This window comes from Galeopterus variegatus, unplaced genomic scaffold (assembly GCF_000696425.1).
Source record: "Galeopterus variegatus unplaced genomic scaffold, G_variegatus-3.0.2 Scaffold2681, whole genome shotgun sequence".
NCBI lineage: Eukaryota > Metazoa > Chordata > Mammalia > Dermoptera > Cynocephalidae > Galeopterus > Galeopterus variegatus.
In genome coordinates this window covers 46899-66657 of record NW_007728792.1, presented here as the reverse complement: position 1 = coordinate 66657, position 19759 = coordinate 46899, and the positions used below count along the sequence as shown (strand labels likewise).

The 19759-nt window shown below is 36.1% G+C and overlaps 1 protein-coding gene across 7 annotated transcripts in view; it reads right to left on the bottom strand.

The window, feature by feature from the left end:
• The window catches only part of PIAS2 (protein inhibitor of activated STAT, 2), a 123135-nt gene that overhangs the window by 81173 nt on the left and 22203 nt on the right, over positions 1-19759 (bottom strand). For 4 of the 7 annotated variants that reach the window (XM_008582615.1, XM_008582616.1, XM_008582613.1 and 1 more), the window contains exon 1: positions 14676-15357. In XM_008582615.1, coding sequence (XP_008580837.1) covers positions 14676-15147 — 472 coding nt within the window. In that variant the 5' untranslated portion in view covers positions 15148-15357. Of the gene's footprint in view, positions 1-14675; positions 15358-19759 lie in introns of those variants that run through there. The other 3 variants (XM_008582610.1, XM_008582612.1, XM_008582611.1) reach the window with 1 other exon arrangement.

Sequence of the window (19759 nt, the reverse complement as noted above, 5' to 3'; positions counted from 1 at the left end):
GCACAAGACCCATGGGGAATTCACCAGGATAAACAGCAATATTTGAGACCCTGTCTGCATGGCTGGAGCTAACCTACCCAGAAATGTTCCCACAAAACATGAACTGAAGTGCTTCCATAATCAGCATATGCACCATATATATACAATTTATAGAACTTGCAGCTTAATGTTAATAGCTTATATCATAATACACATATTTTTGCTGTTTTCTGACATACTTTTGGCTTTACCTATCATTTATTTGCTGCCAAATTCCAGACTATAATCCCAAACAACTACCTTGTTTCTATGGAATACTGAATGTTTCATCACTATATTCCATAACTGGACTCTAGGAACTTACAGCAAACAAATAATACTGCATATGCTAATAAGATCTAATTTGTATTGATGCTTACTGACAATTTTTAGATAAGTCAATTTTATGATATAATAGAAGCCAAAAGTACACTATTCTTAATGTAAGCTATGTCAATTAGTTAAACTGTCATTTTAATACAGATGACAAGAAAAAATGGCAGGATGTAAAGTGGAAACATGAAGGTTTCTCCCCATTAGTGTCTATAGTTTGGGATCAGAAAACCAACTTTGCACAGAATGCTTTTATGTTAACAACAGCAAATGAAAGTGTGGAGTATAAAGCAAACGTATTTCATAGGACCTAGATGTAATCCTTTGCGTCTCCATCACCCCGTGTGAGGCAAAGCATCATGAAAGGAAAAAGACCAGGACTCAAGAACATAAATTAGATATGGCTTTATTCAAACCCTTTCCTTTTTCAACAATCCTTCATAATGTAGATACTGTTCTCCAAATATTGTTGCTTTGCCTCCCATGGATTTGTTACCCTTTTTCCCCTGGGTGACAGAGCTGCCAAAGATTACTCAAAGCCCATCTCTTCTGAGCAGTGAGAAGCCCCGAAAAGGGGTTAATCTCCCAGAACTCTCAAGATAGAGGCATTCCTTCCATTTGGGAAATTAACCATGAATTGGGGTTCTCTTCTCACATTTATTCTCCAGACCAGGAAGTTATAGGAAGAGAACATAGGTGGTGTTTCTGCTAAGTATAGTTTACCAAGTTTAACAATAAGCATTCCATAATACAATTTTCAAGAAGTTAAGTTGATCCACCAACAAAAGCTTGATCTTAGCAAACATTCTCTTCTTACAGCAATTTACCAGTATTTTTACATATCAATCAGTAACCTGTCTTTGAGCCAGCAACCTTGCTGTGTTACAAATCTTACAAGAGACTATATAGCCTGGGGAAAATTTCCTGTCCTTTGCAAGGTCAATATTTGAAACTGCAAGGCTTTGGAAAACCAGGCCCTGTGAAGTACATTTGCTTTATTCACAAATATGGCCACAATATCTCCCATCATGTCCTTTTTATAATGTAACCTGGACACTCTTCCAATTGAGTAGTGAAAACTTCCCTTTGAAACCAAATGGCCCCCTGTGACTGCTTCAACCAACAGGGTATGGTGTGATACTATACAACTTGCAAGGCTACATCACAGAAGTGCTATGCACATCTTCCTTGCTCTATGAGGACTCAGACTTGGAACCCAGATCTCTCCAAACCAGACCAAATGAAGAAGCCACATATAGGTATTCCAGACAACAGCTGAGTCCAAGACATCAGGTGGCATAGCTGCTAGACATGTCAGTGAAGATACCTCCAAGTGATCCAAGCTTCTAGCCATCAACTCACCCCAGCATTTAAGTCTTCTCAGCTAAGATCCCAGACATCTTTGGATACAGACAAGCCATCCATAGTCTACCCTTCCACATTCCTGACCCAGAGAATCAACAGGCATAATAAAATGACTGTTTACACCTGTAGGTTTTGGAATAGCATATTATACAGCAATAGTAGGTAAAACAATGCTATAATTTCATGAAGTAATTTTAGCATAATTAATTTTATAAATTCCAAATTATAATTAGATTCAGATTCATTTATAATTACTAACTGATGGCATGATATTATAGTTATGACTACTCTAGATTTGTGAATGAATGTTAATTCTCTTCTATCTTTTTATTAGTTTTTAAACTTAACTGTACCAGAGTATAATATTTGTGTATCTTAGCCTTAGCCCTACTGATAACTATCCAAGTTATTCAGAAAATTCAGATAAGATTTCCAACACTTTCTTTACTCCTCAATTAAAATGGGAATAATGCTTTCCTCGTTTGCCTTTTTAAGACTGTTTTGTTGATCAAATGCACTAACATATGTGAAAGCATTCTGAAAACATCGACATTATTCATATGTACTATATTTTCAGTTCTAGAAGTCCTCATCAAAAGTCTGTTTACAAGGGCCGGCCCGCTGGCGCACTGGATAGTGCGCCGCTTGGGAAGCGCGGCGGCGCTCCCGCCCGAGGGTTCGGATCCCACATACGGACCGGTTCCCGCTCACTGGCTGAGCGAGGCGCGGGAGCAACACTGAGGTTTGCGATCCCGTTGCCGGTCCCCGGTCCGGTACGGGGGCAACACTGAGGGTTGCGATCCGTTGCTGGACACGGAAAAAGACAAAAGACAAAAGACAAAAAAAAAAAAAAGTCTGTTAACAAAAATATCAAAATTTCAGAGGACAAAAGTAATACAGTCCAGCAGATTCATTTTGGTAGCTATTTTATAATAATGATTTTGTTTTCATAAAAAGACATTTAGGTAGAAAATTAATATTTTAATATGCCTAAATGTTAAATATTAATAAAACATGAAACGTGCCAAGTCCCCTCACCCTCTGGAGGTATTATATTGACACTTTTTGATAAACTGGTTAATATTTTGGTCAAGAATACTTCCTAGCAGTTAGTGGCTAGGTTAACAGTAGCTTGCTTATAACATGACCAACTCAGGGAAGAGATAAACCAAGAGGTTTTATAGGTAGCTTTGTGGATTACCATGACTCAGCCTACTCTGATATACACTAATTCACAAAGTGATAACGAATGAAACAGTTTATCACTGCATATCTAGGACCCTGAGCTATTTGGTTCTCATCACCTACCAATTACTGAATCACCACCAACAAAAGAATACTCCTTCTTCCATTTTATCTCTACTTCACAAAGGGAGTGAGGTGGGGACAGAACTCCTAAAACTCAACAACAAAAAAACAAACAACCTGATTAAAAAATGGGGGAAAAAACTTCAATAGAAATATACAGTCATCCCTCAGTATCCATGGGGGATCAGTTCTAGACCACCCTGCTCCAAATTTGGATGCTCAATTCCCATATATAAAATGGTGTAGTATTTGTATATAACCTACGCATACCCTCCCATATACTTTAAGTCATTTCTAGACTACTTCTAATACCTAATACAATGTAAATGCTATGTAAATATTTGTTATACTGTATTGTTAAGGGAATAACGACAATTGAAAAAAAGTCTGTACATGTTCAATACAGATGCAACTATTTTTTCCCAAATATTTTCCATCTGCAGTCGGTTGAGTCCACGGATGAGGAACCCATGGATACAGTGGTCCTACTGTTTACAAATGGCCAATAAGCAAACAAAAAGATGCTCATCATCATTAAACATTAGAAAAATGTAAATCAAAACTGCAATGAGACACCACTTCACACCCATCAGGATGGCTACTATCAAAAAAACCAAAGTGTTACCTAGGATATGGAGAAATTGGAACACTTGTACACTGCTAGTGGGAATGAAAAATGGTGCAGCTGCTGTGGAAAACAGTATGATACATCCTCAAAAAATTAAAAACAAAACTAACATGTAACCCAGCAATTCCACTTCTAGGTATAAACTCAAAAGAATTAAAAACAGCATCTTGAAGAAAGATTTGTACACTACTGTTCACAGCACATTATTCACAAAAGCTAAGACACGGAAGGAACCCAAGTGTCCATCTATGGATAAATGTATAATCAAAATGTGGCATACACAGACAACAGAATATCACTCAGCCTTACAAAGGAAGGAAATTCTGACATATGTGCCTTGATGACATTATGCTAATTGAAATAAGCTAGTCAGAAAAAGACAAATACTATATGACTTAACTTATATAAAGTGCTTTTACCAAAATCATAGAGACAGAAAGTAGAATGGTGGTTGCCAGGAGCTGGGGGGAGGGCAAATGGAGAGTTGGTGTTTAAATGGGTATAGAGCTTTGGTTCTGCAAGATGAAAAGAGTTTTAGAGATGGATAATGATGATGGTTGCACAATATGAATATAATTATTTTTTTTCATAACTCAATTACAAAATTAATCCATATTTATAAATACAAATAAACAAAACGAGGTAATCCAGTCCCCACGTGTGTGTGCTTTCTCCAGGCTTTTCTTGAGCTTGGAGACTAGGAGAGGTCACCAGCCCTACAGCTGAGGATGCCAACTTTGTAGGAGAGATTCCCAGTCCCAGCTCCCCCTTTTACCAGCTGTGTGGTCCTGAGTGAGTCATCCTCTCTCTCTGGGACTCTGCTTTCTCTTCTGGAAAGCGGCAGCAATAGCAGCACTTTTTAAATAAATGTTTTGTTGTTGTTGTTGTTGTTAAAAGGGAAATTATTTAATGGACATACATACATTAATAAAAAAAGAAAGACCTCAGATCAACAGTCACCTTTACATCTTGGGAAACTAGAAAATGAAGAGCAAACCAAGCCCAGACCTAGCAGAGGGAGTACATAATAAAAATAAGAACACAGATAAAAGAAATAGAAAAAAAAATAGAGGAAATCAATGAAACCAAAAGTTGGTACTTTGATGAGATCTACAAAATTGACAAATCTCTGCCTAGGTGGAATAAGAAAAAAGAGATAAGATTCAAATAACTAAAATCAGAAATGAAAGAGGGGTCATTACAATCAAATTTACAGAAATCAAAAGGGTTATAAGAGAATACTATGAATAACTGTTGGTCAACACATCAGATCATCTAGATGAAATGAACAGATTTCTAGAAACATGCCACCTACCAAGACTGAATAATGACAAAAACAGAAAGTTTGATAGCTGGTAAGATGAGTGATTACCATTTTTCAGTTTCTTTATGCAAGACTCACTTGAGGATTTCTTGCAGGGCTGGTCATGTGGTGATGAACTCACACAGTTTTTGTTTGTTTCAAAAATGTATACTATTTTCCCTCATTTCTGAAGGATGGCCTTGCTAGGTACAGGATCCTTGGCTGGCAGGCAGTTTCTTTCTCTTGTATTTTGAATATATAATCCCGTTTTCTACTGGCCTGTACAGTTTCTGTTGAGAAGTCTGCTATTAGTCTGATAGGGGCTCCCTCATACGTGACTTGATGTTTTTCTCTTGCTTCTCTTAAGATTCTCTCTGTCTTTGAGTTTTGCCAGTTTTACTATAATGTGTCATAGAGAGGATCTTCTGGGGTTGAATCTGTTTGGGGATCTTTGAGTCTCCTGGATTTGAATGTCTGTGTCTCTCGTTATACCTGGGAAGTTTTTGGTTATTATTCCACTGAATGGGTTTTCCATGCCTTTTCCTTTCTCCTCCCCTTCTGGAACACCCATGATATGAATGTTTGTGTGCTTAAGATTATCTGCTACCTTAGATTTTCTTCATTTTTTAAAACTTTTTCCATTTTTTTTGTCCACCTGGGTTATTTCGAGAAGACTATCTTCAAGATCAGAAATTCTTTCTTCTGCTTGCTCTAGCCTACTTCTTAAGCCCTCAGTTGTGTTTTTTATTTTGTTGAGTGAATCTTTCAATTCCATGAGCTCTGCTACATTCTTTTTTAAGGTATTAATCTCTTTGTAAATTTCCTCTTTCATATCCTGGATTTTTTTTCTTGTTTCAGTAAGTTGTCCAACTGTGTCTTCTCATATCTCAGTGAGTTTCCTTAAGATTGCTGCTTGGAATTCCTTTTCAATCATTTCAAGGGTTTCCTGCTCTGTAGGATCTGGTATTTGACAATTACTGTATTCTTATGGTGATGTCAATATTTTCTTGGGTTTTCATATTTCTAGTATCTCTACATTGACGTCTGGTCATCTGGTAGAGCAGTTGCTTCTTCTATTACTCTGGAGAGGGGTTTGAGGAGAAAGAGGTCCTCTTCTGTTTCCAGTTTCTCCTGGTGACACTCCTTGTGTCAATGCAGTAGAGTGTCTGGTGGGCCACCTGCACAGTGGCTGCGGCTACTGCTGTGGTGTCAAGACACTTTTGTGGTAGCTGTGGTTGTGGTGGGCCACCCACACAGAAGTAGTGTTTTCATTGTGCTACTCGCCTGCTTCCAGGTGGGGGATTCTGCCCTCAGCTCCTACCTAGGCCCCCAAGGCATGCTCTGATGCTTGCCTGCTTCCAGGCAGAGCAATATGAATATACTTAATATCACTGAACTTAAAAATGGTCCGGATGGTATGTTTTATGTTATGTGTATTTTACCACAATAAAAAAAAAAAATTGTGGAAAAAATAACATTTTAAATTTTAAAAATGTTTAAAGTAAAAGAGGAGTTGACTCTCAAACTTGAATAATTAAAAATATACAAAAAGCTAACATTCTTATACAGTTATAACAGAAGAAATAAATACAGGCTCCTTTCTACATTAGCAAACTGGTACATTTTTGATAATGTGTTTCTTGACACCTAGGAACTAAGAGGCACACAGAATGCTTTCAAAAACACTTGACTGAATTGTATCTATATAGCACTATTCAATTGTTTACAAGTATAGTTATCACTGAACACTGCCTTATGTGAACATTTTTAAAAATTATAATCCTCCTGTACACACACCAAGGTTTTTCTAATTTAATGACATTTAAACTGAATATAGCAAACCTAAGCTATTTGAAGGAATTTCACCTATACAGAAGTTATCACCATATAATCACCAGTGATGTTTAATACTAAAACCCTTTTTTTTAAATACAGCAAAGATCACTTGGGGAGGGCAAAGTACCATGGTTTCATGCTTCTCATAAAACAGTTAACTGTAATTATGAAAAAGGAGAATAGTTACCAACTGTCCAATCACTATACCATTTATTTTCTTCACCTCAGTCCTCTTCTTTATCCCCCCTATATATATATATATATATATATATATATATACACACACACACACAATTGGTCATTAAGTCCTGTTTTCTAAAATTTTCTTATCTGCTGCTTCCTCTCCATTTTCACTACCATCACCCTATTTAAAGCCTATTATTACCTTTTACAAATGAAGTAGCAGCCATGCCCCTCTGCCAGTCTTACACCAGAACATGTGTGGAGTCTGTCTTCTTTAGCATCACTTTCACAAACGTGATCCTTTCTCAAAAAGGCTCAACAGTGTCCTACCTCTGAACGATCCAAGTCTAACTCCTTATCTACATGATCCTCTGTAACAATGGCCTCACCTCTTTCCTAGCAAACCTACATTTCTCAAGCTACCCAGGGCTTACTCTATTCAAAGCAGTTTCTTCTTTGTAAGGTCCCACAATTGTACCATTTTAATTTCTACTGCTGTGACTACTTCACAATACTCCCCTTATTTCTTCTCCTATGAACTCCACCAATCCAAAGGAGGCTCATTCAAGGCTGGACAGTTAGCTCAGGTGCTTAGAGTGTGGTGGTTAAAACACCAAGGTTCACGGTTAGATTCTTGTACTAGACAGCCACCAAAAAACAAAACAAAACCAAAGTAGGCACATTCATTCTTCAAAGCTCCCTCAAAGTCTCACTACAAGAAACTCTGACTGACTTCCCCATTCATTAGGCCAATGCAATATTTGAACTTTATATGCACAATATAGTGCCGATCATACAAGCACATACCCGCTTACTATTTTTTCCTAATGTTAACATTACCTCCTTAACTAGATAGCAAACTCCCTAAAGCCCATCTCATACTTCTCGCTTCTCCACAATTAGATTACATGGCCATATCCAAATTAAGTCCTCATTATATGCTTATTAACTGAGTTAATAAAAATACATATTTTGCCTGAATTTATCCAAATTCTTTAGAAGATTCTATTTTAATGGCTTTAACATTAATGTGCATATCACTTTAAACCTGTTTAATTGTATCTAGAAGTTTAACGAGTACATCCTAATATTCAGAAATTTAAGGATATGAAAAGGAACTGAACTTCATTAATTCTTCACCTTTAAGATTAGCAAAGATTAAAAGACCAATTAATACAATGCTGATGACGGTATAGGGAACAATACATTCATACACTACTGGAGTATAAATTGATACAATGCTTTCAAAGCTACTGCCAAATTTCCCTCCAAAAGTTAAATATAAAAATATTAAATATTCTTATTCTTTGACCCAACTTCACATCTAGAAGTTTATCCTTCATAAATGTGTGCATAAGTATTCAGAAACATATGCAAAGATGCTCACAGCTGCAATCAATATCTGCAAGATTGCAAGAATGGTGCCTGACACATACTATACACTAAAATACTTCGGAATGAATAATAAAAAACCAAAAACATACATCGACAGAATACTGATTTAGTTATGGTACATCAACGAAATAACAGATCTATAATCTAAAAATCTGCAATATATTTCCAAGAAGTACTGTTAACAAAGATTGTGATGGTGCAAAACCCTAGAAGGCACTATTTACAGAGATTATAAATAGAACAGTGACCCTTTCTCTCCACCAGAAAGGTGACACAGCAGCTCTATGGCTGGAAAAGTCTTTTTAAATAAGAAGAGAAAAAACATGACAATATATGCAGAGAAACAGTTAACTATTGATATGACTCAAAGTAATAAAAGAAATTATGGGCTTTCTATTACAGTTCTATGATGTTTGAATTTTCAATTACAAGCATTGATTACTTTTGTAACCTGAAAAGAACAATGAAGAAATTAAGGAATCAAAGGCTCACAGAACTCTGAAGATATTTCACAGAACACCAAACAGCTAGGCATATCAACATTTATGATAAATATAAACAGTGAACAAAATGAGCTAGCACAGAATACATACATAGAAAGAATATCACTACATCAGTTTCAAAAGCAAGCCAACTAAACCTTTTTTACACATATACATACATGGTAAAACAAGCAAAGGAGAGGAAAACAAAATTCAGGATTAAAGATTTAACTCAGAAAGGAGAAAGCAAGGAGATGGCTTTAAAGCATGGCAGTGTTCCTTTTTCTGCAACTGGGCAGTAGTTTCACAGTAACGTTCCTTTGAAATTCTTTATAACTTAATGTGTTTTATATATACATTGTTTTGTACAAATAGAATACAGACAAATTTTTAAAACAGAAAATTCCCAAAGAATTTCACATTTAAAAGAAATTATCTTGAAAAAAAAATTGAAGAGAAAAAGACTGCCTGTGAAAGCAAATCATAATAGCTATTTAAGGGAGGAGACTAGAAAAGAGATTCTTGTTAGTTTGTTTTTAAATTAGGGGATTATTCATTAGTTACAGTAAAACCTTAGCTACAGAGAACTTTCTTTAGGATTATCACATACACCCATATTTTCTAGATATTAGCTTGCCAATTCAAATGCCAAAAATTTTTAAATTATTTTGAATAGGAATAATTCCATACTGCAAAACCACAAAATAATGCATCTTCTTAAGCAGAATATACTTATCATGATTTCGGGGTTTTTTTTAGAACAATAAATGTGCTACGCTTTAACAGCAATTCCCTCAACAATGGAGAATTATATAGGGCTCTAATAGGTTTCAAAATTCCAACAGGTTTTGGAATGACACTTTATAAGCCCATGTCTGATTTTCCTACCATAGCTCTTCCAGTTTCTCCCTTCTTGTCAATTAATTCCTATTCAACAATATGTTGATGGCTTAGAAATCATCTAATCAACTATATATAAATCAAGAATTCATAGCCTGACCTGAAAATGTTAAGAATATATACTTGGAAACATAGATTTGGTAATATCTCTTTTGACTCCCGAGGATTTTTGGTTCTCAGTTCCCAAATATAAACAGTTTCTTCATAGCAGTGTTCTAAATAAATGTATTATCACTGAATTTTTATTTTAAAAATATTTTCAACACCATAATACCAAATCATTTAAAAATAAAGAAACTTCTGAATGTAATTACATTGTCTTAGATGTTGTGACCCTAAAAATATTCAATTAAAGATCCATGGAAATAATTACATTTTTTCCACTTTTACTTAGCAAACTATATGATATTTTACTAAATGTTTTAACTTTCTACCTCAAAGTCTAAGAGATAATTTCTTAGATCATTTTTTAATCAATCTGACATCATATAAGACTTTACACACCAAGGAAATCATTTCTTTTTCTCTTTAGGGAAGACAGGATAAAGAAATGTTTATAAATAACACTGATAGGTGTGACTCCTGAAAAACACATCAATAGTTTTCAGTTCAAGAGTAAAAGTCTATAAGCCATGAGGCTACGTGTATTTCCACACGAATAGTTTTTAGTTCAAGGGTAAAAAGTTTATAAGCCATGAGGCTACGTGTATTTCTTGCCTTCTAATTTAAGCTATGAGAAAAATGCAGGTTTTCTTAGCCACTCTTCGCACATAATACCTCTGGCATTATTTTACCTAAGTCAAATGAGACAGTTATCTGAACACCAAATATAAAAGTTTTATTTTAGTAAATTTATAAACAGCATACTACAGTCCTTTAACCCCATTGAGGTTAATGAAAGAGAAACTCTATGATGAATATGGGAAAGCAAGAATATTCTTATTTCTATTTCTGACCTAACCAGGAAAGTAAGGAAAGAAAAAGAAGCCTCTCCAGAGTTTACCTCTTGGAGCACCACTGATGCTAAGGCATAGAGAAAAGACACATTGCTGCATCTTCTCTAGGTCCCAAGTCATCTTTCCAGGCAGTCAACCATTTCTCTGAAATACTTTCCTCTGTAACCACTACCCTACAGACTTTCTTATCCTCTCTGTCCTCTACTTAACTAAATTCCTGAGGAGTCCCATGAGGTAGGGTTACCTAAGCATATCACTAGCCTGAATTTTTCTCAAAATATATGCAAGAGAATAACTTGCAGTAATTGCTGAGAAACATGTAAATGAACCATGATACTGTGCATTGATTGGGTATAATCAAAAACCATGATAACAGAAGATAACAGAAAATAAATTATGGAAATATTTTAACCACATTAACTGGCCTATTTTAAAAAGGTTAAAGATGAAAGTAAAACCATAAAAGAAAAACAACTGGGTAAAATAAACATTGAAAATATTTGCTCCTGTTATTATTAATCTTAAAAATGAAAAATTTAAACTGGTAGAAGTTTTAACCTAAAAATGCAAAGATTCATTTTTAATACCAACGAATAAAGGCAAGATGTAAAGTTCAATGAGAAAGACATTCTCTCACTTTGCTTGTGGAATTTAAACAGGCAATCTATTCTGAAAGCTAATTTGGCATTATGTTACCAAGAGTCTAAAATGATCTTACTCCTTGATCCAATAATTCTATTCATAGGATTCTGTACAAACAAATAATAAAATGTGAACAAATAGAATCCTTATTTCAGAATGAATGTAATGAAGTGATAAAATGCATTACTCTACTTGCTTGGTTCAGTTTTGCTAAAACATAAATGAAGAAAAAAAAAATAGCCACCTTGGCCTGCCACATATCAGGCCATACCAACCCCCATTAACCAGTCTTGTCCCTTACATCTTTCTTCTGACTCAACCAAGACAAATATGGCATGATCGTATATGAAAGGAAAAAAGCACATTGATATATTTAAGGGAGTTTTCAAATGACTTGAAACAAAAAGGGTTTTCTGAAGATAGAAAAGAAAACAATACTCCAGATTAAGTATGAAATGCTATTTCCCAAATAATTTATTTTATCAAAAAACCCAAATACCTCTCTAAATTATTTCATTAGGAAATAAGAATTGTGCCATAACAACCCAGAAGTCATCAAGCTAGGTAAAAATGTGTCACATGTATCAATTTTCAGTAAAATTTCTTAAATTTTCTGAGCAGGTGATGGATGTTAAACATATGTCAAATGCCCTGTGCCACTTTAGAAAAAAAATAAGTTTAAAAGCTATGCTAAACTGAAACCAAGTATCTTTGTAAAAGTATTAAAATTATCAAAACACGAAATCACAGGCAATAAATAAGATTTGTCTGTCGCCATTCACACAAAAGCAACCTGAGTTCTAATCCACAAGAAGAATGCTCAAGGACACTCTAACCAGAGCAATTACACAAGAAAAAGAAATAAAAGGCATACAATTTGGAAAAAAATAAAATTATCTCTGTTGGCAGAAAATATGATCTTCTATGTAGTAAGTCCTAAAGGTTCCACAGAAAAAACGGTTAGTACTAACAAATGAACTCAGGAAAGTAGCAGGATATGAACTCAACATGTAAAAATCAGTTGTATTTCTTTTTTTCTTTTTTTTTTTGTCCTTTTTGAGACCGCCGCACCGCGCTCAGCCAGTGAGCGCACCGGCTATCCCTATATAGGATCTAAACCCGCGACGGGAGCGCTGCTGTGCTCCCAGCACCGCACTCTCCCAAGTGCGCCACGGTCTCGGCCCAAATCAGTTGTATTTCTATATACTAATGATGAACAATGCAAAATGGAAATTATAAAAACAATTGTATTTACAATAACATCAAAAAGAATGAAATACTTCAGAATTAACTTAACCAAGGAGGTGAAGACTTGAAAACTACAAAACAATGCTGAAAAAACTTAAAGATATTTTAAAAATGGAAATACATCCCATGTTCATGGACTGAAAGACTTCATGTTGTTAAAATGTCAATACCACCTAAAGTAATCTATAGATTCAGTGCAATCCATCTCAAAGTCACAATATTTTGTTTTTCCAGAGACAGAAAGGCCCATTCTAAAATTCGTATAGAGTCTCAAAAGACCCTGAACAGCCAAAACAATCCTGAAAAAGAACAAAGCCAGAGAACTCACACTTCCTGCTTTCAAAACTCACTACATAGCTACAGTAATCAAAACAGTGCAGCACCAGCATAAAGGCAGACATCTATCTAAACCAATGGAATAGAAAAGAGAGCCCAGAAATAAACCCTTGCATTTAGGGTCAAATGATTTTTGACAAGGGTACCATTTCAATGAAAAAAGGATAGTCTTTTCAACAAATGGTGCTGGAAAAACTGGATATCCACACACAGAAAAATAAAGGCAGACCTTTACCCTAACACCATATACAAAAATTAACTCGAAATAGATCAGACCTAAATGTAAGACCTAAAACTATAAAACTCTTAGAGGAAAACACAGGGCAAAAGCTTCACAACACAGGATTTGGCAATGACTTCTTGTATATGACACTAAAGGCACAGGCAACAAAAGAAAAAATAGACAAACTGGACTTCATAAAAATGTTTTTAATTTTACATCAGAAGACACTATAAACAGAGTAAAAGAGGCAATCCACAAAATGGGAGAAAATATTTGCAAATCATATATATGATAAGGGATTATATCCAGAATATATCGAGAACTACTAAAACTCAACAACAACAAAAAACCCAATTGAAAAACAGGCAAAGGACTTAGACATTTTTCCAAAGATATACAAATGATGAATACGCACAAGAAGATGCTCAACATCCCAATCACTACAGAAAAACAAATCAAAACTACCTCACACCCATTAGGATGGCTACTTTCGAAAACAAAAACAAAAAAAGAAACAAAAAATAACGTGTTGGTGAGGATGTGGAGAAACTGAAACCACTGTGCCCTGCTGGTGGAAATGTAAAATGATGCAGCTGCTATGGAAAACTGTGTGATGATTCCTCAAAATATTAAAAGTAGAATTATCATGTAATCCAGCAATTTCACTTCTAGATATACAGCCAGAAGAATTAAAAGCAGGGTGTCAAAGAAATATTTATACACCCATGCTCATGGCAGATTACTTACAACAGCTAAAATGTGAAAGCAACCCAAGTTAACTCAAAGCTAATCAAGTGTCTGCTGATGGATGTACTATACTATACCACAGAAACGTGGAACTAAGTATCAGAAAAAACAGCTAAAATAATGATGGTTGTTGCCTCTAGGAAGTGAGACTGAAGGGTGGGTAGTGGAATGGGGTAAAAGACTACTGTTTTTCTTTTAAATGTATAGCCTTGAAAACAAAGGAAATTCTGACATAAGTTACAACATAGAAGAACCTTGAGAACATTACACCAAGTGAAATAAGCCAGTCACAAAACCATAAATACTACATGATTCCACTTATATGAGGTACTTAGAGAAGTCAAATTCATAGACACAGAAAGTAGAATGGGGATTACCAGGGGACAGGGGGAGGGGGAATGGGGAGTCACAGTTTGATGGGTAAAGAGTTTCTGTCTCAAAAGATGAAGAGTTGTAGAGATGGATGGTGGTGATGGCTGCACAACACAATGAATGTATTTAATACCACTGAACCATATGCTTAAGAATGGCCAAGATGGTAGATTTTATGTCATGTGTGTTTTACTACAATAAAAAAATTGAAGGAAAAGAACACTTGAATGATGTGAAATAAGTTTTAAATTGGATTTTAGTCATGGTTGCTCAATTTTTTTTATATTCACATTTAAACATTTGGCATTAATGCCTCAATTTTGTAATATTAATAGCAAATCATTAGTCAATAGATTAAGGCCTCTTGCTTTATTTACTCTCTTGTCCAGAAGAAACTTACCTAAACTTGTGGGCTTGATGAGAACATCAAGGACGTCATAAAAGGGCAGGTTTTTTAACTGCACATCAGGATGGACAGGAGGAATTGGGGGAGATGGCTGCTGCATCTCAAATGTGGGCTTAGTATCCTGAAGCAGCACAGAACCAACAGGAGAGGACGGTGAGTGAGGTGTAATTGAAGTGGAAGGCAACGAGTGGATTCCAGCCACAGCCAAGTCAGGCTCTACTGGTGATGAGCCACCATCCAGACTGAAAACTGATGATTTGATTGCAGACAAGTCAGAAAGGCCTTCCAGAGTCCGTGGATATCGGCGTCTATACAATTCTCGGATTTTAATCTGAACCGCAGGGCTGCAGCCGCTCTTCAATAAATGCAGTGCCCTCATCAGGAGGTCATGCTTGCGTCCACTTTTATTCCGTCCAGCAAAGCCTAGTAACACTTGCAGTTCAGAAACCCTAAAACTAGAAACCATATTCTAAAAGGAAAGGAAAAAAAACATATAAGCCAATAGTTACCACCCTCCAGCATATAAAAATCCTCGCTAAAATATTTAGCAAAAAATCTGATTTTTCCACCACATCAACTGGCATGTGGTAGTAACCAGCATTTTCACATACCACTTAGAACTGTTACTATTCATAAGGTCATTCCCCCATAAAAACTACATTCAAGTTATGGTGTTAATTATATTTTGCTGCAGTCATAATTTTGGTGATCTATAGTATATTGGTTTCTATTAACCACTTCATTATCTGATTATCTACCCATAATTGTTTCATGACTATAAAATCTATAACCAATGAAAATGTTCCTTTTTAAAACTATGCCCTGTCAATACACAACATGTTTATTACAAAATTATCAATTAACCAAACAAAAAATTAGATTTTTACATCATTATATGCATAACTTCTGATGCTGAGGAGTAAATCTACAAAATCAAAACAGAACTGTGATCCAAAATCCAATGAATATATGACCCCAACTCAAACATGAAAGAACACACAACATAACAAGAAAATAAAGATGTTTTAAAATATTAAAGGTAAAAAACCAGGTACATCTTATCTAGCTATTGGTCAAACTCCTAAAATGACTTAAATTCTCCGTGGGTATCCAAATGAGAAGACCTTTGAAGAGCAAGGAAACAGGTAGTCATAAATCTTAATAGGCAAGATTCCCTCCACATCTCTCTTCTGACTTGCTCTTGGGTGTAAAATGAAGGTTATAAGCAGTTCTTGCTTCACATGTTATCTTCTGTTTACTTAACAAAACCTAATAAAGTCTTTTAACCCCTTGCTGCCTCATGAATCCACCTATTTAGTGATTTTCAGTCACTTCTGAACTCTAAAACACACTTGGGTCAAATTTACCCAAGCCACATGTGCATCATCTAGCAAAACAGAGAAGGAAGACCTGGAGCTCACCAAAGCCTTTCAGAAACAACCCTCAGGAAACCTACTCTCAGGAGACCATCCTGTTATTCTGGCTTGGGGTTTCCACATCCTTCCTCCTCAGTGCTGCACACTCCACAGGCTCCTGGGATTCCTCTTCAACCTGCTCTTCACATTAGTGTAGTGGCAATGCAGGTAGTGCCTATAGCTGGCACTGAGCCATAAGTCTGCACAGTGATAGCCCAGAAGCAATTGTTTAAAACCCTGTATACTAGCTGGCCTGTTAGCTCAGTTGGTTAGAGTGTGGTTCTGATAACACCAAGGTCCAGGGTTCAATCCCTATACTGGCCAGCAGCAAAAAAGAAAAAGAAAACAGAAAGGAAACACTACCTTTAACAGCTGTTGGGAATACTTGCTAGTTTCTAAAATACTAACAAATTTAAATAAGTAATCTGTAAATGCTGGATCATAATTTTCTTGTACCCTATGTCTTTGTATTTCATACTGTACAAGTCAGAGAATATTAAATTGGTAATCTTAGCACTCATTTTATACTCTATCAGTGCTGTCCAACAGAAATATAATAAAAGCCACATATGTAATTCTAAATTTTTTCATAGTAACATTAACTTAATAAATTTAAATTAATTTTAATAATATATTTAAACTAATAGATAAAAAGCACTGTCATTTCAACATGGATTTTGTGATTTAAAAACAATCAATTTAAAAAAATAAAAATAAAAATAATCAATTTTTTTTAAGTGTCAATGAGATATTTTTTCATAATAAGTCTTCAAAATCTGGTGTGTACTCACAACACAACTCAATTTGGACTAACCAGATTTCAGGTGCTTAAGAACCACTTGTAGTCAGTAGCTGTAATACTGGACAGTACAGCTCTAAATCATACTCTAATAGCAATATATGTCACAATGCCATGGCCATAATATTTTAACTCACATCATTTCCTCCAAATGCAAGATGAAGATTTTATTTATGTCCCTATACTGTGGGCAACAGAGATGAAAAACAAGAAAATTTCTGGCCTATCTAATGATACACCAGCTTACTCATGTTTTCATATATTAAAAAGTATGACAACACAGCTTTTTAGGAAGTGTTTTTCCAAGTAAAAAATGTGATGAACCTTTCCTGAAGTTATCTATCTTAATAAATATTTTAATTGAGTGTAGAACACTAATGCCAAGAAAGGCAGTCACACAGACACAAGATATGTTATTCTTTCTAAAGAGGGACAGCTAACTCAAAATTCATTACTTTGCTTCACTCCTTACACTTATTTTCAGATATTCTTCATTTGAACTTGTTTTACAGAAATGACAAAATACAGCAAGAAGTCACCATGCCTAAGCTTGGCTCTCAAAAAGGAATTTTTGGCTTATTTCACTTAACATAATTTTCTCTAAGTTCATCCATGTTCCAGGCACAGAAAGAGAAATACCACATGTCCTCACTCATAAGTTGAAGCTAAAAGGAAGGAAGGAAGGAAGAAAAGGATGGATAGAAAGATGGAAGGATAGAAGAATGGGAGGAACGTAGGAAGGACAATCACAATAATACGTTGAACTTTCAAAAGAAGAGAATGGAACTGAGGTTGGGTAGGGAGGTGTTAGCAAGAAACTGGTGAAGGTTGTGAAAAATGATTACATTGTATAATGTTGAAGATACTAAGTATCCTGGTTTTTTTTTTTTTTTTTTTTTTTTTTTCTTTTTCCGTGTCCGGCAACGGATCGCAACCCTCAGTGTCGCCCCCGCACCGGACCGGGACTGGCAACGGGACCGGGACCGGCAACGGGACCGCAACCCTCGGTGTTGCCCCCGCGCCTCGCTCAGCCAGTGAGCGGGAACCGGTCTGTATGTGGGATCCGAACCCTCGGGCGGGAGCGCCGCCGCGCTTCCCAAGCGGCACACTATCCAGTGCGCCACCGGGCCGGCCCCTAAGTATCCTGGCTTGAGCACCACATATTGCACACATGTACAGATATTCAACTCTGCACCCCACAGATACATACAATTATGTTTCGATTAAAAAAAAAGCGGGGGGGGGGAACTTCTGGGAGGTCTCATATCACATATTTACAGTGGTAACATTATTTGGCAAAGAATGCTAATGTAATTTGTTCTACTGGCAGTTGTAAATATACAAACAAAAAAGAAGAATCGCTGGACTGTGAACAACAGATGGGACAGTCTATGCATTGCAAAATGTTGCAAAGATAAAAGTACTGCCAGACACACAGCCAAATGGCTTTGAGAATCCACAGGGACCTGTGCAAAACTTCACCCCACAATCAATAGTCGTAGGTCAAGCCCTGGCAGCAAGACTTAAGACCTGGGAAAGTCACTTCATTGCTTTGGTCATCAATTTCTACTTAAAAACAGTAACAACAAAAAAATCTTTCCCCTTTATTTAGCACTTACTGTTAAGATAATCTCTAAGGAGCTTACTAAGTAAAATTCAATGAATGTGTTTTCCTGAAAACCTTGCTGGATCCCATTTCTTCTTAAAGTGATAACACTTTTTTCAACATAGTCTTCAACCAAGTTTCAGGTCCTTTCCCCAGTGTGGGTATGATGAATAGGAAAGGACATCAGAACCCTCACTGGGTAAGGTTAGCCTGCTATGAATACTATCGAGAATGGTTTTCAGCTGTCTTTCTCCATCAACCTCTGACATCTATATCTTCAGTCAAATTTTTTTCAAGCAGATTTTTTTCACTCCACCCTGCAGCCTCCCAAAGGCTCCCAAAGTCTGCCCTCCAATACTTCAATTAATTGCTATGTACTGTACACAGAGGAATCATTGTATACCGAAATATGCTGGCATGATTAATTTTTTAATATACGCAATCTGATTTCTAAAGAAAAGCCAATAAAAATAAGACTAAGACTTTAAATCAGCATTGTTTCTTTATCAAATTTAAATAAATAAAAACAAAAGTTTTTAGGGCTGGGATGTAACTGTAACATTACATATAAGAATGAAGGCAAGCTGAAGGTGCTACATTTAGAAAACACTTCATCAAAAGGGTAAATAGGATAGTTACATGTAACCACCAGTGAAGAAAAATATTTTCCTGAGACTGCTCTTCAACTCTTAAACATGAGATGAAAACTGCAAAAACACCCTGGAATGTGGGGAAGCTCTAGTAGGTTAGATATCATGATGAAGATCAATACAAACTTTGTAGATTTGCCATCTGCTATGATGAGGGGAGAGGAGGAACAGCTGCTGAGGGAAACTGATAAATCACTGTTGGAAACAGGGAGCTGCCCTGAACGCAGGGGTCCCCTAGGGGGCGCAGCTCTCGTCCAGCTACACCCAGCTGACGAAGCTTCATGAGATCAAAGAGAATTGTTTTGAAAATAGCTGGAGATATTTTTGAAGAAGTCTAGACTTCTGACCTTGGAGCATTCCTGAGAACTTGGGAGTGTGTGCTATTCCTGTAAACCCACGCATCCAGCTGCTTATACAGAATTAATAACCCTTTGTTTAGACTTGCACTTAGAAAAGCATATAAAGAGAAATGCCTGTTGAATAAAGCGCAACAGCTCTTCAAGGCTGTTTGTCCTCCTGATCCCATCTTTTGTCTCTTGTCTCTTTTCTAATCCTGCGCTCGTTTTCTCGTCCCGCCATCTCCGGCTGGCTTCCGGGTGGTGGCGCCC